Source organism: Apis cerana, linkage group LG1 (assembly GCF_029169275.1).
Source record: "Apis cerana isolate GH-2021 linkage group LG1, AcerK_1.0, whole genome shotgun sequence".
NCBI classification, from domain to species: domain Eukaryota; kingdom Metazoa; phylum Arthropoda; class Insecta; order Hymenoptera; family Apidae; genus Apis; species Apis cerana.
This window is the reverse complement of record NC_083852.1, coordinates 11,485,837-11,502,629: the sequence shown is the minus strand read 5'-3', so window position 1 is coordinate 11,502,629 and position 16,793 is coordinate 11,485,837. Positions and strand designations below refer to the sequence as shown.

The 16,793-nt window shown below is 25.3% G+C and overlaps 1 protein-coding gene across 12 annotated transcripts in view; it reads right to left on the bottom strand.

Moving 5' to 3' along the window:
- Nucleotides 1–1,130: 1,130 nt before the first annotated feature.
- Nucleotides 1,131–16,793, bottom strand: part of LOC108001636 (rho guanine nucleotide exchange factor 10) — a 40,342-nt gene continuing 24,679 nt past the window's right edge. For all 12 annotated transcript variants that reach the window (XM_062072718.1, XM_062072677.1, XM_062072697.1 and 9 more), the window contains 10 exons: nt 6,802–7,015; nt 6,225–6,462; nt 5,724–5,906; nt 5,357–5,653; nt 5,201–5,293; nt 4,913–5,137; nt 4,666–4,827; nt 4,376–4,582; nt 3,973–4,287; nt 1,131–3,897 (listed from right to left, as the gene is read on the bottom strand). In XM_062072718.1, coding sequence (XP_061928702.1) covers nt 2,029–3,897; nt 3,973–4,287; nt 4,376–4,582; nt 4,666–4,827; nt 4,913–5,137; nt 5,201–5,293; nt 5,357–5,653; nt 5,724–5,906; nt 6,225–6,462; nt 6,802–7,015 — 3,803 coding nt within the window. In that variant the 3' untranslated portion in view covers nt 1,131–2,028. The remainder of the gene's footprint in view (nt 3,898–3,972; nt 4,288–4,375; nt 4,583–4,665; nt 4,828–4,912; nt 5,138–5,200; nt 5,294–5,356; nt 5,654–5,723; nt 5,907–6,224; nt 6,463–6,801; nt 7,016–16,793) is intronic.

The following is a 16,793-nucleotide window of genomic DNA, read 5'->3' as shown; positions in this document are numbered from 1 at the left end:
ATGATAATATAAAATTAATTAATAATTCAAAAATCACTTCTTAATTATAAATATTTTACAATTATTTAATTAAATAATTAAATGTAAAAGGTGAAAGAAATAGAAAATTTATAATTTAATTTTCTTAAATATTTATAATATTCAGCAATATAGCATTACAAATGGAAATTATTTAATCAAATAGCTTTTTTTGAACATTAATATAACAAAATTTTTAAATTCGTACATAACAATGATACAACATTATAACTTTTTAAGTAATAAATATAAATGCGCGCATGTATGTTTTATAATATGTGCCTGTACGTGTGTAATAAAGTATTGCTGAATAAATTCCATATTATACTATCATTCATATAAATATAAAATAAGATTACATATGTATATATTTATATCAACCTAAACAGAAAAAAAGTATACAAAATATAAATCTATCCAGGATTTATTTGCAATATAAAAACTAACTTTCTTGGAAAATATGTATGTACACATGCAGACTCGTTTGTTCATGCCGATAGCGAAAAACTTAACAACATATTCACGACAAAACTACGATATATTTCTCTCACTGGGTAACTGATATAAATTTTTATCTCTTTTCTATATTTTTTTCCCTGGTTAATTTATCACAAGTAAAGAACGAACAACATGGGTCATAGATCATTAATGATCTTTTTTTACATATTATTTTTTCTCTTATCCATGTTCTTTATCTTTGAGAAACTTCGCGTTCGGCAGTAAAATATATATCAAAAATGTTCAACATACGTTTATAAAAGACAAAATATCTTACGCACTCTCAAAAAATGTTATTAAATATACATATAGAATGATCTACAACATCATGTGATAAAGAGTAACAATATGAGATATATATATATATATATTTTTAAAACATCAAAATCAAATTTCAAATTTTATTTTTTTATTTCTTTATCTATCAAAAAAATTAAATGCATTCAATAAACTTAGTTGTGCGATATTTAAATTTTATAATTTTTTTAATGATATTATTACTTGTATTTTTATCGTTTTTTTTTTATAAATGAAAAAAAAACTTAAAAAAGTATTTAATATAGCATTTGTCAAAAATTCGTTTGTTTGTGTGTATCGAAAAAATAAATCACAGGCGCTGTTCTGTGTCCTTTATTTCATCCCGTTTACAAAAGTGGGAGTCCTTTTTTATATTTTCATTTACAAGATTCGAAATGAAAACAAAAGAAACGCTTAAAAATTCTATCATTTTTTCCCATGACGCGAAACGTCCTGCGTATAAAGCGTAAGATAACGTTTTTATATTCATATATCTTACAAATACATGTGCACATCACATGATTGCCACCGAGTAACGAAAACTCGAAAAACTGAAATTTCAAATCAGTGGTATTCATTGTCACGATCATTTTTCAAATTAATTCATAAATAATCTTAAATTTAATTCATTTTTATTACATTATTATTTATAAGAATACCACTGCTTTAAACTATTTTATATATAACTACAGAAATAACAATATTTATCAAAATAGATGTTCAAAGATCAATTCTTCTTTTCAATAATACGCATATTCGTATGCTCTTTGTTCCTAAAAAAAAAAAAAGTGAAAACCTATATACGAGTGTACATAAAATAATTTGTTTATAACAAAAATATTAAGATCTTCATTGCATTAAAGGATGGAAGCATGTATAATAAAAAGATATTTGTTTTTTCTTTTTTAGAGAGCTATATGAAAACTATACCTTTGCACTGCAAACGATAAGAACGTTCGAAAATGTTGAACATTATTTTAAACATAATTCCAAAAAAACATTATCGAACACTTATTGTGCAACTAACTTAAAAAGTGAGCTAATTAATTAACATATTCTTGTCGAATATCCCGATTAATTAAATGGATATCAATTCGACAATAGTTTCTTTTTTGGTCCTATTTGCCGATTCTACAGAGCTCGCCATCGGCCATTAAAAGCATTTTATCATTTTTATCTATACTATCGGATCGATAGGCCTAATATAATTGAGTATCATAATTTCATTTCCCACAGAACAATGTGTGCATCATTACTGTTAGGATCTTTGAAAGTATAACCCGATTTAGAACCTTTATCAGTAACCGATTGTGCATTTAATTGTCTCCAATTGATGTAACCTCGACCACCCATCAAGGTTAAAACAGTTCGTTTAGGCTGTTCTATTTGTTGTAATGTCTTGTTGATTTTTTTATTATTTGTTTTTATATTATTGTGCGGTGGTATCGTTTCCGGTACAGATTGTCCTATACTACTGTTGGGAGTGGTTGTTTCATAAGGGCCATTTCGACTAGCTGTACTACTATTTCGAGACAATTTACCAGTTTTTAATGAGAGATTTTCTTCTGAACCCGAAGATGTGTATAAAGAACTTGTATGAGAATCAACAGACCAATTTGATAAATCAAGCGATCTAGGTCTAGTAATTTTCATTTTTAATCTACGATCTAAGGTACTAACTTTATTTGGTATGGCTGCCAGTTCTGGATCGCTTCTTCTTAATGGCTCATAAATTAAATCAATGCCAGAGTTATTCTCATTTTCATAATCCTTCACATACATCAATTCTCCATATAAACCATATACGTCGCAATTTTCTCCAGAACTGTGTGATCCGGACATAGAATTTGAGAGAAATCCTCCACCAGAACCGAGTCCTCTAGGAAGTGTTTTTGAACCTCTATTCTCATATTCTTTACTACGTTTTCGTCTCAACATCACTGGACTACCTGCCAATTGTTGCTTCAATTTTAATATGCTATTCGATGTAGAGGAATCTAAACTTGCTCGATCTCTGTTTCTATTATTATCCGATTCTTTTGATCTCAATTGTATGTTTTCCTCATCATTAATTTCATCAGTTGTACAATTTATCATATTTCTTGGATTCTGAATAGCAAGTAAAAAAGTGATAGGACCGAAATGTGCGTGATATGAAATATTGACCCGGCCACTAATAATAGGTACACCTTCTAATCTTGGTAAAGGAATTGTCAAACTGATGCCTACATTTGTACCCACCCAAAGTAAACCCTTACATGCTAAAAGTGCTGTCACAGTAACAGTGGTTTGATTATTGTTTAAGTTGTCACCACAAGAATTCGAAGCGTTATTCGATCTTGTTACTCTCAATACATTAGATGCAATATTGATATCCTGCAGATGTTTAAAAGTTTCTGTATGATATAGACAGACAGTACTTGAATTCTTAAGAGCAACCCAAAGACCGACTCCAGAATGAGCCATTAGTTTCACACTACCAACATGTTCATGTTGAGCGCTAAAGCTTTTGGTAACATCACCATTAACTGCGTTAAGTACCCAAACTTTTTTGCCGCAAGCAGCATAGACAGATGCATTGATTGGCATCAAACAAGATACTGATTCACTTCCTAGAGATATTATAAACGGATCTTTAAGATTCCAAGTGCCGTCTATTTGTCTTTTGAAAAGGAGAAGCAAACCAATTCCCAGGGCAACAAAAACATTATCACAATGATATTTGATTTGTATTACTGGACCAGCAACAGAATAATTTCCTAATTCTTCTTGCTTCTCAGGTTCTAATGCGGCATAAATGATAATTTTACGAGAATCTGTACCCATCCATACAACTTCTCCTGCTAATGACAATGGATCGGAAGAAATACCCTTTACGAATTCTATAGCGGCAACTTTAGTTTCTACTAAGTCAAAAGTCGTAATTTGTTTCAAGGAAGTGGCTGAGGCTGTTGTTGATTGACCAAATACTGTTACATGACTGGATATACCGTCTCCTGTACATATCCATAAATAACTTTGACTTCTACCACGGCGTCTTGTAGGACGTGGATTTTGCGTGGTGTAATAGCAGCCGCAACGTACCTAAAAAATAAATTATTGTTTTATGAATTTTAAAGATAATGAAAAATAAAATATTTTTTACATTAAATATCTTACTTCTGTCTGATGTTGCGAATGATATACTTGTTGAGAACTAACAAAAAGCGGCATTTTGGTAGATGGTCTTTGTTCTTGTTCAGGTACTTCCCAAGATGGCGAATTATTCGGATCTAAAGCTAATTGTGCTAGTCTAAGTTCTGTTATCCAATCTTTTTTCACTAAAGGATTTTCAGTTTGAAATGTATACATTTGTCCTTGTTTTGTTACTAATTGCAAGCAACAACTATCTGCCCAAACCATATCTTCATCTTTTTGTTGTATTGAAAGTTGTATAGACTGTAGAATTTGTTTGGTTTTTTCAAGCGTCATTCCCTTTAAATTCAATATTTTTAATTATAAAAATATAAAAATAAAATCATAACTATAATTCATAATTTTAGATAATTTTTTTTTTACTTACCTCGTATTTACCTTTCAATTGTGCAATCAGATCACTTATCCTAGACACTACTTCATAATCATGCATTAGATCATTCATTTCTACGCACAGATTATCTGCACCTGCTTGTCCGCAATCTCCGCTTTTATCAGATTTTAGACTACCACCTTTATTTAGACCAGCAGTCAATAAACGACTTAATGTGGGTGAAGTGCTTGTATCCTGAATCTAATATAATATAATATATTATATTATTGATTATTACTGTTTATTCTTAAAATTATCTTTAAATTATCTTAAAATTCTTATACCTCAATATCTGATACAGGATATGTCCACTTCAAAGTTAGTCTTTCACTACCACTAAAATCTTCTGCAGATCTTGGGGTCACCGAAACGCATACTACGAGATCATTTAAAAGTAATAACCTTCTTCTTTTTGATTTTGTTATCATACCATTTTGATTAAATTCCTAAAATTATTTTTCATAATATAAATAGAAAATTATATTATAATATATTATAATATTTAGAATTTTATTAGAAATATGTACTTACCAACTGTGTAACATTATCTTCTCTTATTAAATACCTAGATGAAGATGAAAGAGGACGATGAGATAATTTTCCAGATACATGCCGAAGCATTTCTTTAAATGCTTGGAATTGTTCTGCTTCTCGTTTTCTTTCATTCAACATTTCTGCTAAACTTTCTAATTGAGTTAATGCTAATTGCAGCGACATTCTATCATGATGACCTTGAGGTGTATGTTTCAGTAAATCCTAATAAAAATTTTTCATTCATATTAATATTGTTATTGAAATTAAAATTAAAAAAATACTTACTTGTAAGAATAATATAAACTGTGGAAATCTTTGTACAGGTTTTACCATTAATCCAAAAAAAGATAATCTGTCATGTGCACTTATTTGTTTCACCTGAAATATTATCATATCTATTATAATATGATTAAGAACAAGTATTGTTATTTTCAATTATACCTTGAAAAAATCAGCAAGCGCAGTTTTTCTTTTTGATTCTTGTTTAGCCAAATCCATAGCTACTGAAAAATTATTTATAAATCCACTATAAATGTCAAGAACGATAGCCTTGCTGAAACTTGCTACAAACACATCTCCTAACTTTTCGTCTTTATCCCATGAACGTACACATTCCGCTAATGCAATTCTAAATAATGTATGACATTGCAGAATTTCAGGTAATCTATGAAACAATGTTGCTATTTTTGCCTGACTCAATATAGGTGGCGAGGATTCCTCTAATGGTTTCTTGTAATCCTGAAATGAAATATTTTTAAATAAAGTTTCTGGAAAGAATTTTATAGTTATGATTTTAATTAATACGTACATTTACTAGCCTTTGTAACGTAGACACATAACTGTTTTCTGAGTGTACTATAGCGGCTACTATATGTCGACGTTTTAATTGTTGAGGAGTTAAATTCGAAGGTGTTGGAGGAAGAGCGGGTGGAGTTTGTCTACGTTGCTGCATACATTGGAATTGTACCATTGCGCTATTTTCTTCTTCAATCTTAATTAAAATTATACATATACATGTATTAAATTTATATATTATCTTATGTATAATAAATATACATATAATAATATAAATTTATATAATAATAATAATAATTTTTGATTATTCTTCTTTTACTAATAATAATTATTATATACTATTCGATTTTTTTTTCAAATTTTTTTTCAAATTTTTATTTTATATCAAATAAAAAAAATTTTCAGAATAAGAGATAAAATATAAAAATTAAAAATATTAATTATTTTAATTATTAAAATATAAAACAATTCTTTATAAAAAGAATATGTATCAAAATAATTTTTGAATAATTACTTCACAAAGTTGCGGCATTTGGGGAGTTTTGATCGGACTGGTAAGGGATATCGTGTCGCAAGAATCCACATCATATTGTTGCGTTGATCCTCTCCGGATGCTGAACCATCTAGATAGTCTTCCATGATTTCCGGGCGAATCCAATGGATCAGCATTGTTCACTCGCATATTTTGAGGTCTCCACTTGTCGCATAACGTCCTTGCTTTGTGCAATGTGTTTCTCAATTGGCAATTACTTCTATAGAGAATTAACAATTGTTTCGATATATGTATCTTGACAAGGATATATAGGAAAGTTCAATGATTGATTTATTAAATTAACAATATTAATAATTATATTCAATCAATTAATTTGAATCGTGAACTTTCTTATTCAATTTAATAAAAAAAAAATTATTAGAAGAAAAAACTTAACTTTGTTTTTAATTTAAAATTACATTTTTTTTTAATATATTATAAAATTCTGTTTTGAATATTAATAAATATTTGGATTTTTTTAATTTAACAAATGTAATTAAAAAATATTTTTTATAAGCATTTATTATCAAAGTTTATTCGATATACTTGCAATGCTTACTTAATACTGATATTACTCTTTTCACTCTCATCATCCGAAGAAAGGTCATGGTCTGAAGCTGAGCACCAAGAATCCTCACTTCTAGCCGACTGTGTTGAAGTATTGGATCTAGTTGCCTCCAAGGAGGGATGGTGTTGTCTATGCGTTTGGCCGACTGTTTCCATTTTAGTCGGTCCTACGTCATCCCATGATCTGCACCTTGAACGTGGTTCATCTGAAATTAAATGATATAATCTTAAATTAGTCTCAAATTAGTCTCTTAACTTAAGTATCTGAAATTAAATGATATAATTTTAATTTCAAATTAATCTAACTTAAGCATCACGATGAAAAACAATGAAAGATTGAGAGAAAAAAATTATTATTATTAATAAAAATATTATTTTCAATATAATTCTATTTTAATTAAAAATTTATCAATATAATTCAACGAAACATATTAATATATCTTTTTTTCAGCTTTATTTATAAACATTATTAGAATTGTCTACTATAAGTTTCAACATTTATCGATAGTATTATCTTATTATTAATTGACACAACATTTTTACAAATACGAATTATTTTTTACATTTTTAATTAAATTTATCAAATAGTATTGTTGAAGAACTTTCTTATAGAGAAAGATGTTCGAACTAAAAGTGGATCACATTATTATTCTCTCTGTATATAGCGCTCTCTCTTCTTACTTATTAGACATCATTAGTTGTAGCCATTGTTTCTAGTTCAATGAGTATGATGCTTGATAATTAAGTCGAGAAACTAATCCCAATATTTTCATCATGAGATATAACTTTCAATGCATTGTATCTCTAAATTTATTGCATTTTTCAAGAAAATAACTACTAGTTTCATAAAAATAATTATTGGTAAAGCGAGAAAGGATGCTATTACAAATCTGATGTTAAACTAGTACTAGTTTTGTAAGATCATTCGTTAAACAACCTCCTCGAGATCAAGACAAACTCATTTCCATACGCCTCTTAATACTAACTATATTTTTGTGAAAATATAGTTACGAAACGCGTGACGACAGTCTCTATTTATATAATATGTGTCAATCGTTCGAGATTTGATCACCCTTCTTCGAAAGTCAATAAGATTTTTAACATCGATTACATTTAAAAATCGATCATATATTTTATGATATCTATATTCTTAATTTTTCTTTTTTTCTTTTAAATAATTAATTACAAACAAATTATATACGAGTAAAAATAATATATAAAGTTCTCAAGATTATTCATTTATAAAAAACGTTTCTTTATATAAATATATTTTATATTGTATATTCATACGAAATGTTCGTTTCTAACCTTGCATTTGATCTTTCTATTAATTTATTTTTCTATCAATATTTGCATTTTTTATAATAGTTTTTCAAATATTTGGTATTTATTAATGGAAGAACACCAAATGCGCATCGAGTTCGTATCGATTATATTACTAAACTTTTAAACTTGCTATGAACATGTTTAGAAACAATATAAACGAAGATAAGGGTGTGCAAATGAGTCACTTCCTCAAAGTCATAATATTTTATTTTATAGTTGACTTTTAGTCTATTACTATTCGCTAAAAAAATATTATTATTTCGAAACGCGGCAATATATATATATATTATCGTCGAGATCACAATTTTATATCATATAATATATTTAGTATAGGATTATATTAGGCATCTATATTATATTAGATATATTTCAAAATAAATAGAACATTTATACAAAAATAAGTACTAATGTTATAATTGAATTGAATAAGTTCATAAATGCAATTTAGTTTATTTACATCTATATATATTATTATATATAATAATTAATGACATTTATTATTCTTCTTACTATTATTTCACTATCAATTTGAAAACAATTCTTAATAAAAATATAAAACAATAATAAAAATAATCATCTCAATACTCTTTTTATTACAAAAAAATTTTCATTTATAATTTTAATATATATATATATGTATATATGAAATAATATGCTTGATCATTTATGAGGTTTATGTGACTGTCCAGTTATGCGTTTGTCATCTATCCAGTTAGCAATCACTTGAGTTAAATACAACTTGGTATGTTCCCACGTTTCAAAGATAAGCACACATAATGGTCAATGTTTACACATTTTCTCATATGTCAGTCAAGACTTGATTTCTATATTCACTTTTCATCCTACAAGTTTCAGTTGTAATATGTAACAATATCAATTTTTTTAAATACTTCATTTCTTGTAAAAATGAATAAGAAATATTAAAAAAAAAATTTATAGATTATTAGTATCCTTATTATATTATTCTTATTATTATTTTATTGTGACATTTTTTATTTTTTATTGAAATACATTTATATCGAAATATATTTGCATCTTAAATGATAACAAATATTTAATTATCGAAATAAGTTTTTTTATTTGATTTATATAATTTGTGCATTTCTCATAAAATGCTTAAAGAAGATGCAATAAGAAGTCAAATTCGCTTAAAATCAACCAAACATGTGAAAATATGTACATTTAGTTTATAAATGTGAGAAAAAGTATATGAAACGCAGAACAACTCGTGTTAACAATATAATCACCCTGATGTTAACACCGAAATAACTTGAGCGCAGCTTGCACACCGGAAGGTCTAATAAAACCAACAACGCATTGAACCTACCACTTCCGCACAGGGGAAGATCAACATCATAATACAATATATTCTAATTATCAGAAAAAGAATTCTAAGTTCAAGTTCAAAAATTACCAATATTTTATAACATAATAGATTATATATTTTGTTTTATAAATAAATTAAAAAATTTCTGAAAATAATTCAGTATAACTTTGTATACATAAAAAAAAAAATCAAAAAATCAAAAATTCAACTAATTACCTGAAGTATGGTGCGATTTTATCTCAAAAAGACAATCTGTTCCTTATATATATAGTTTCTGTGATATAATTTTCTTATAATGGTATTTTTTTGAAATATATTCGTGTTAATGTTTATCCTCCAATTATCCTATTAAGTAAGAATCATAATATAAAAATCTAAATTTAATATTCATAAATTCATGACTTTTTTTTTCCTATTTTAAATCAATGTGCAATATTTTGACATTTATCCCATTAAAACATGTGCAAGTGAAACAAGGAAATATTTATTATTTAAGGATATCTAGTATTCGAAATAAGCAATTTCACAAGTATTCAATGATGAAAATTTAATTAATGTATTATTAAATATTTAAAAATCATGTTATATCTTTTTATATTTGTAAAGTAATATGCACTAATTCGATTCTCTTTGGTCTTTCAAAGTTTTCTATCTAATAATAAAATAAATACATACATATTTATATATATATATATTTTCAGAAAAAAATAGTTTTTATGTAATTAAAGAAAATTCTAATCTGTTTGGATATTTTTTTGTATCGCTCGAAAAAATATCCTTTCGTCTTAATTGAATATTATATCATTAAAAAAAGAAATGAATTTCATACAAATTGTATATATAAATTGTATATATTCTATATAAAACTATTGACAATACTACCATATTTTTCTCTACGCTGAATATCATTGCAAAAATTGTTTATCGTTAAAGAATTATATAATTAATGTATCTGTGACTACTGATATTTATTTAAAATTTCATCTCTTAACCTGTGAATTTAGCATATTTGGTACATAATCGCTCATGCTGTATGAATATCAATATCAACATCAATGAATTCATCACAAATATCGAGTTACATAATTATTCACCTTCACTTAAAAATTAAATTAGGAAAAAAATATTATTTATTATATCTTTAATATGAAAAATAAGTTATGTACCATTTTCAGTTACATATTTACACTTGCATTACGTTTGCATTGTTGATACGTAATATTTTTTTACCAATTAAAACTTTGAATTTATATCTTAAATGGAGGATTAATTACTGAATATTCATTACAAAGTAAATTGCATAATACAATGCATATAATTTATTCAAAGCATACGCATTGATTCATTAAACATTTGTAACTTGCAGTATGGCATGAATATTGCAATAGATTCGGTCGATATATTCGATCATCTTTTGCTAAGATTTAAATGACTCAGAAAAATACAGAGTGTAATCTTAAAAACTACTCCGTACAATTTTAATAATTTCTCAACTTTTAAACATTTGTTTTCTTATATCATTCATTATCTAATTTTTAGAATTTAGAATTAATAGAATCTTCTATCTGCTTAATAATATCATCCACGAATGAAATTATGATAGTAATAAATATATTTAATATTCTGTACGAATCTTTTGAAAACAGAGTTGCATTATAGTATATACTACAATGTTATTAAATAAAGTGATGCATACGAATCATGTTTTTATAACAGACGATAAGATCCTTTAAGGATATATTTATTATATTAGAATGTATAGCACGATATTACGTCACTTTTCTATAAATAATAAGGATAAAGATATATAAAATATTATAATGAAATGAATATTTAAGTTCAATAGTTTTTATTTGGATTTGTGTTCCATGTTTAAATAAAATATCATTTACTTTTTATTAAATGTTATTTGTATTTTAATTCTATTATTCAAAAAATGACGAAAGCAAAGAACAAGAAAAACATAAAAAAATTTTTTTTTCAATAATTAAAAACGTTATATCGATTCTTGAAATAAAGAAATGATGATTTATTAATCTTCGTGTATACAATTATATTATTAATTTGATTCTTATGAAAAATTATAAAAAAAAAAAAAAAAAAGAAATAATTTAAAGATATAAAGACTATATAAAAAGTTATATATTCAAGATGAAAATATCATAAACAAAAAGGACACGATCTTTATGCTATATTCTTTCTTCTCGCTAACAGGAAATCGCTACAAACGACACATAACGCATTCAGAATGTTTGCTCAACACGTCAATCCGGCATCCAGAGACTGATATACCGTCTTGCTTTTATGACTCCGAGTATCTCATCCGAATTAAAAACAAAAAATAAATAAAAGCAATAAACTGAGATTTCAATTAATCTTATATACACGGAAAAACATAAATTTTAACTTTTCATAATAACAATATGAAAAATTCAATTCTAAGATTTAATACGTGAGATTTAAAAATTGACTATAATTTTTTATAATTTTCAGTTTTCCAATGAGGCTTTTGAATAATAATATAAATTCTCTCTTTTTGGTGATAATTTCAATTTACAAATTCTCGTAGCAATAACATCGATGTAAAAACAAAAATTCTTATTTCGTATTGTAATATATGCATGCAAATTTATTAATTAATAGAATAATATTAGTTTAAAGTTTCAAAATATCTATGATTATGCAATACAAAAATAAATAAATAAATAAAAATTTCTTAAATTGCAATGTATTATTTTTTATTTTTAGAGATTATTTATTTATTGAATTATTTATTGAATTCCATATATTTTAAGATACGCATTATATTTGATTTTTTCATTACATAAATTTTCATAGTATTTATAATTTTTGATAAAAAAATTACTTATCAATATCAATTTTTTTTAATCAAAAAATCTAAATTTAAAGTCCCATTCATTTTAAAATCATCAAACAAGTAATCCTAAATTTTTAAATAATAATAGATATAAATGCAAATATTTTTTTTTAAATTATAATTTTATCAATCTTTTCTGTGAATCGAAAAAAAAAATAATGCATTGATGCTCTTTGAACAGATTATTCGAAGAATAAAAAATGACAACTAATAGATCCGAGGTTTAAAGGATAAATCATGGATCACTACCATTGACAGACTTGATAATTAATGTTTCAAAGATAACACGACTGATCGAGACACCCCTTGCATTTACTCGTACGCAGGAAGTCGATTATCGCGCCATCATGCATCATATACAGTGATCAAGAAAATTATGTTCAATAATAAGAGGAATGACCGACAATTTAATGACTCTTCAAAATATAGTTAATTTTTTCATATTACTAAATATCAATACTAGTTTATTAAAAAAAATATGTACGCGATAATTAAATAAAACTGAAAGTTACTAAATATATAATCAAATTAAATATTACTATTTTGTTAATTCATACTATCTAAATTTTTTTAATATTAAAGTTATATCTTAATAAATATATATTTTATTTTTTAATAATCAAAATTAATTAACAACACATATTTATAATCAAAAATTTATTCAAATAAACATCAATTAAATGAAAAAAACTAAGTTAAGAAAATTACATATTTTACTAAATTTTCATTTTTAAAGTCTTATTAAAAAAAAATTAAATTAAAAAAATTGTTACAAAAATATTAATAATTGCAAAATTATATGAATAGTTTAATAACAGCATTAAAATTTACATTATTTTCTTAACAAACAAATAAAAACAAATTCAATTCATCTTTTTTTTATTTCACTATTCAATCTTATTCTCTATTAAGAACTATAGAACTAAAAGATGATTCGTTTTCTCGATTCATCGAACATTCAAATTATTTTTTCATGCGTTGTGTCGCAACAAGGACTTTCACAAAATGAAAATATTTGAAAACATATCGTCGTCCACTACCCACACGATCTGACCACGCACGAGTGAATACAGAGAAATATAAACGTATCTATCTATGCATGCATGCACACCAGACATGAGAGCACGTGTTCTTTTACACGAAAAAGATAAATGAATTTTTATTTGATTTTTTTAAATATTTAAAATGATTCTCATTGAAGTGAACGAAATTTATTAATCGAATTTCCTTTTTTGTGAATACTCGTGAATCATGGTAGACTTACATTAATTTTTATAAAAATATATTAAACAACTACATAAGATATTCGAAAAATGTATGTAATAAATTTCTATTGAATTTTTTTGAAAATTTCGTTCTATATTTTATGTAAATAAAATTTTTTCTTAATTTATTTATTTATCAAATCTACCGAATTCCGTTTTTTCCTAGAATCGACACGAAATAAATATAATATTGTTCAATTGAATTCTATAACAATTAGAAATTATTTATTTGTTGCTCTATCTAACCTATTTTTTCGTCTTATTTTTATATATAAATGTATAGAGATACATAGTACAATTTATAATTTCATATGAGCATAAAATTTATAAAACGAAACAAATAGATTGACTCTGGATATATTTTTTGCAAATAACAATTTTATTATTTTTATCTTATTAATTCGTATATTCATTACTTAGAAATGTGCTAATATATTCATTTCTTAAAATTATACATATATTTATTATATATTATAAATTAATTTTATCGCATTAATATAAAAATAAGAATTTAGAAATTATCTGATATCAAAAATTTTTTATCGAATTCATTATCTTGTTAATAAAAAACAAGGATAATTAAAAATACAAACAATACAAAAAGTAATTCTTAACTATCACGTAGCTTATTCAACATAAACAATATTCAATGTAATCAATTCGATATTTAACACATTGTATGTATATTTCCATTCATACTGTGAAAAAGCATCCTATTCACAGCTTTGCTAATTTACTAACCAGTTCAATTCAGCAAAATGAGATTTCGAAATCGATTCTCGATCTTGCTCCCACAATTCGTACTCTCGAAAAGTTTCGTCGTTCCGTCAAGCATAACCTCCTTTCAGAAACCATTCACATATGAAAATGTTATTAAAACTTCAAATTTATATGAAATTAAATATAATGATTAATACACAAATCGGTAACAATCAATAAATCATGAATCTTAAAAAATTTAACATGTTTCGATTATTTATATTATTGCAATTTTGAATAATCTATCCGAACACGTCAACCGTTTTTTCCACTTTTACAACACAAATGTACTAGCATAGACGATAGAAGAGTAATGCGACCGTCGAGTTAGAGTATACAATCGACACTATTTTCTCGCGGGTGTCGTGCGTTGCTCGTTCCTCTGCTTCGTGACCGACCTACGCGTATGATCTCGCGAGACGGAGACAGAGGGACGAACGCGCTTGTCTCGCACGATGCACGCGATAGCGCGGGCGCATGCGTTTCATGCGTCCTTGCTGCGCGTCAAACGGATCAGTGTAAACGCCGGTTGTTTTTTCTTCGATCGCTAAGAGGACAGGATAGAAATGAATCTTTAACATCACATGATTATAGGCAAGAAGGGAAGAGGAAAGAGAAAGAAATAGTTCGGCCGTTACTCCGACGATTGATCAATACTATATAACATTGTATTTGCTGAATGATAATAATTAGAATAATTTTTTATGAAATGTTAAAAAATTGATCTCCAAATCCTTTTATTGTTTGAATTTTTTGTTTATTTTCCTTTAGACTTTGAAAAAATTACAAAAAACTTTGAGATATTTATCAAAGTTTCTAATTTGTGAACTATCGTTAAGTAATTCATTTAAAATTTCTTTGAATAAAAATAAAATTATATCAGTAAAATTTAACAATGGAATTTTCTCATACTTCTCAATGATCTAAGTTATTGAAGATTAATTTTATTTAAAGAAAATGCGAAAGACGAATGAAATTATAAAAAAGTTTCAATTATAATAAAATTTTGAGTTTATCTAAATTTTTATTAAAACATTATTAAAACGAAAATGTAAACAAATAGTTTCAGATGGAGATTTTATAAATTACAATTATAAATTTTCAAATTATTTTTATTTTTATAAATTATTGTGAAAATTAGTTTTATAGATATATAATTTATCAAATTTTATAAATTACAATTTAAATCAATTAAGAAATAAATATCTTTAAATTATATATACACGATTATTATTTTTATTGATAATTATGTAATAATATATATAGATATTCAAAATAAAAATATCTAAACGAAAGTGAAATACGATTCTAATAAAAATTTACGAAGTACTAGAATATATAATTATTTGTAATTATCTTTCTGAGTGCAGAAAGTAGATATAATATATTATATACGTAAGTATACATGTACGTACGAATGAGATTAGTCACGATGATTTTGCGATATTCATTCTCAATGAATTATATTCATTCAATCGTACAAAAAATTTTTAAGATAATAGAAATTTATAAAATGATATCTTATAATAAACGAGAACGAAATCGATGAGATATCATTATGTAGCTTGGATTATTATTGAATCAAATAAAAATTTCTATCAATGATCGAGATTTATTTCATCAACTACTCGATTATGTATATTACGTTTTGACATAAATTTTATGTAAGTAATATTTCTAACATAAATTATTTCATATTTTACAAATAAATTAAAATAAATTCTAGTAAAATTATATAAATATTAAAATCAATTTACGACATAGGTCAGTATGAAATGCATGGATCACTAAAACGATTCGTTATAGTTGCGTAGATCACTTTAACAATTCGTTAAGGTAGTATAAATCATTTAGACAATTTTTTCAAGAAATTCATTTGTTGCGTTATTCGGAATGTGAAAGAAAATTTCGTATCGGAATGTTATTACAATGATTTCTATATAAGAATTATTTCTGTTGAAATGATGATTTTATAAATGACAATCGATAATGAAGTAGTTCAGTGCAAAGTAATATTAACTTGTTAATAAAATACTAAATATTTTTCAAATTGTTCAAATTGATTCTAAAATAATACTATTATGTAAAATACATATATGTATATATATGCATATCAATTTACATAGTCTAATTTTTCAAATATTACAAAATTATAGTTATGGATATCTTATTCTCTATTTATCTTCGTGAAATGCATATTTGCAAAGAATCATGTGATATAATATATGTTAATAATTCACAAGTTACTTGTTAATAAAATACCAAATTAATAGAATTCTGGCTATATTTTATCACAAATTTCTAATCTATTTATCAATTCTTTTTTTACATTATGCAAAAATGCAATACATCCATAATATCAAATATAGAAATCGAATATAAACATAGATAAATAGATTTCAGCATATTCAAAAATTATTAAAATTTAT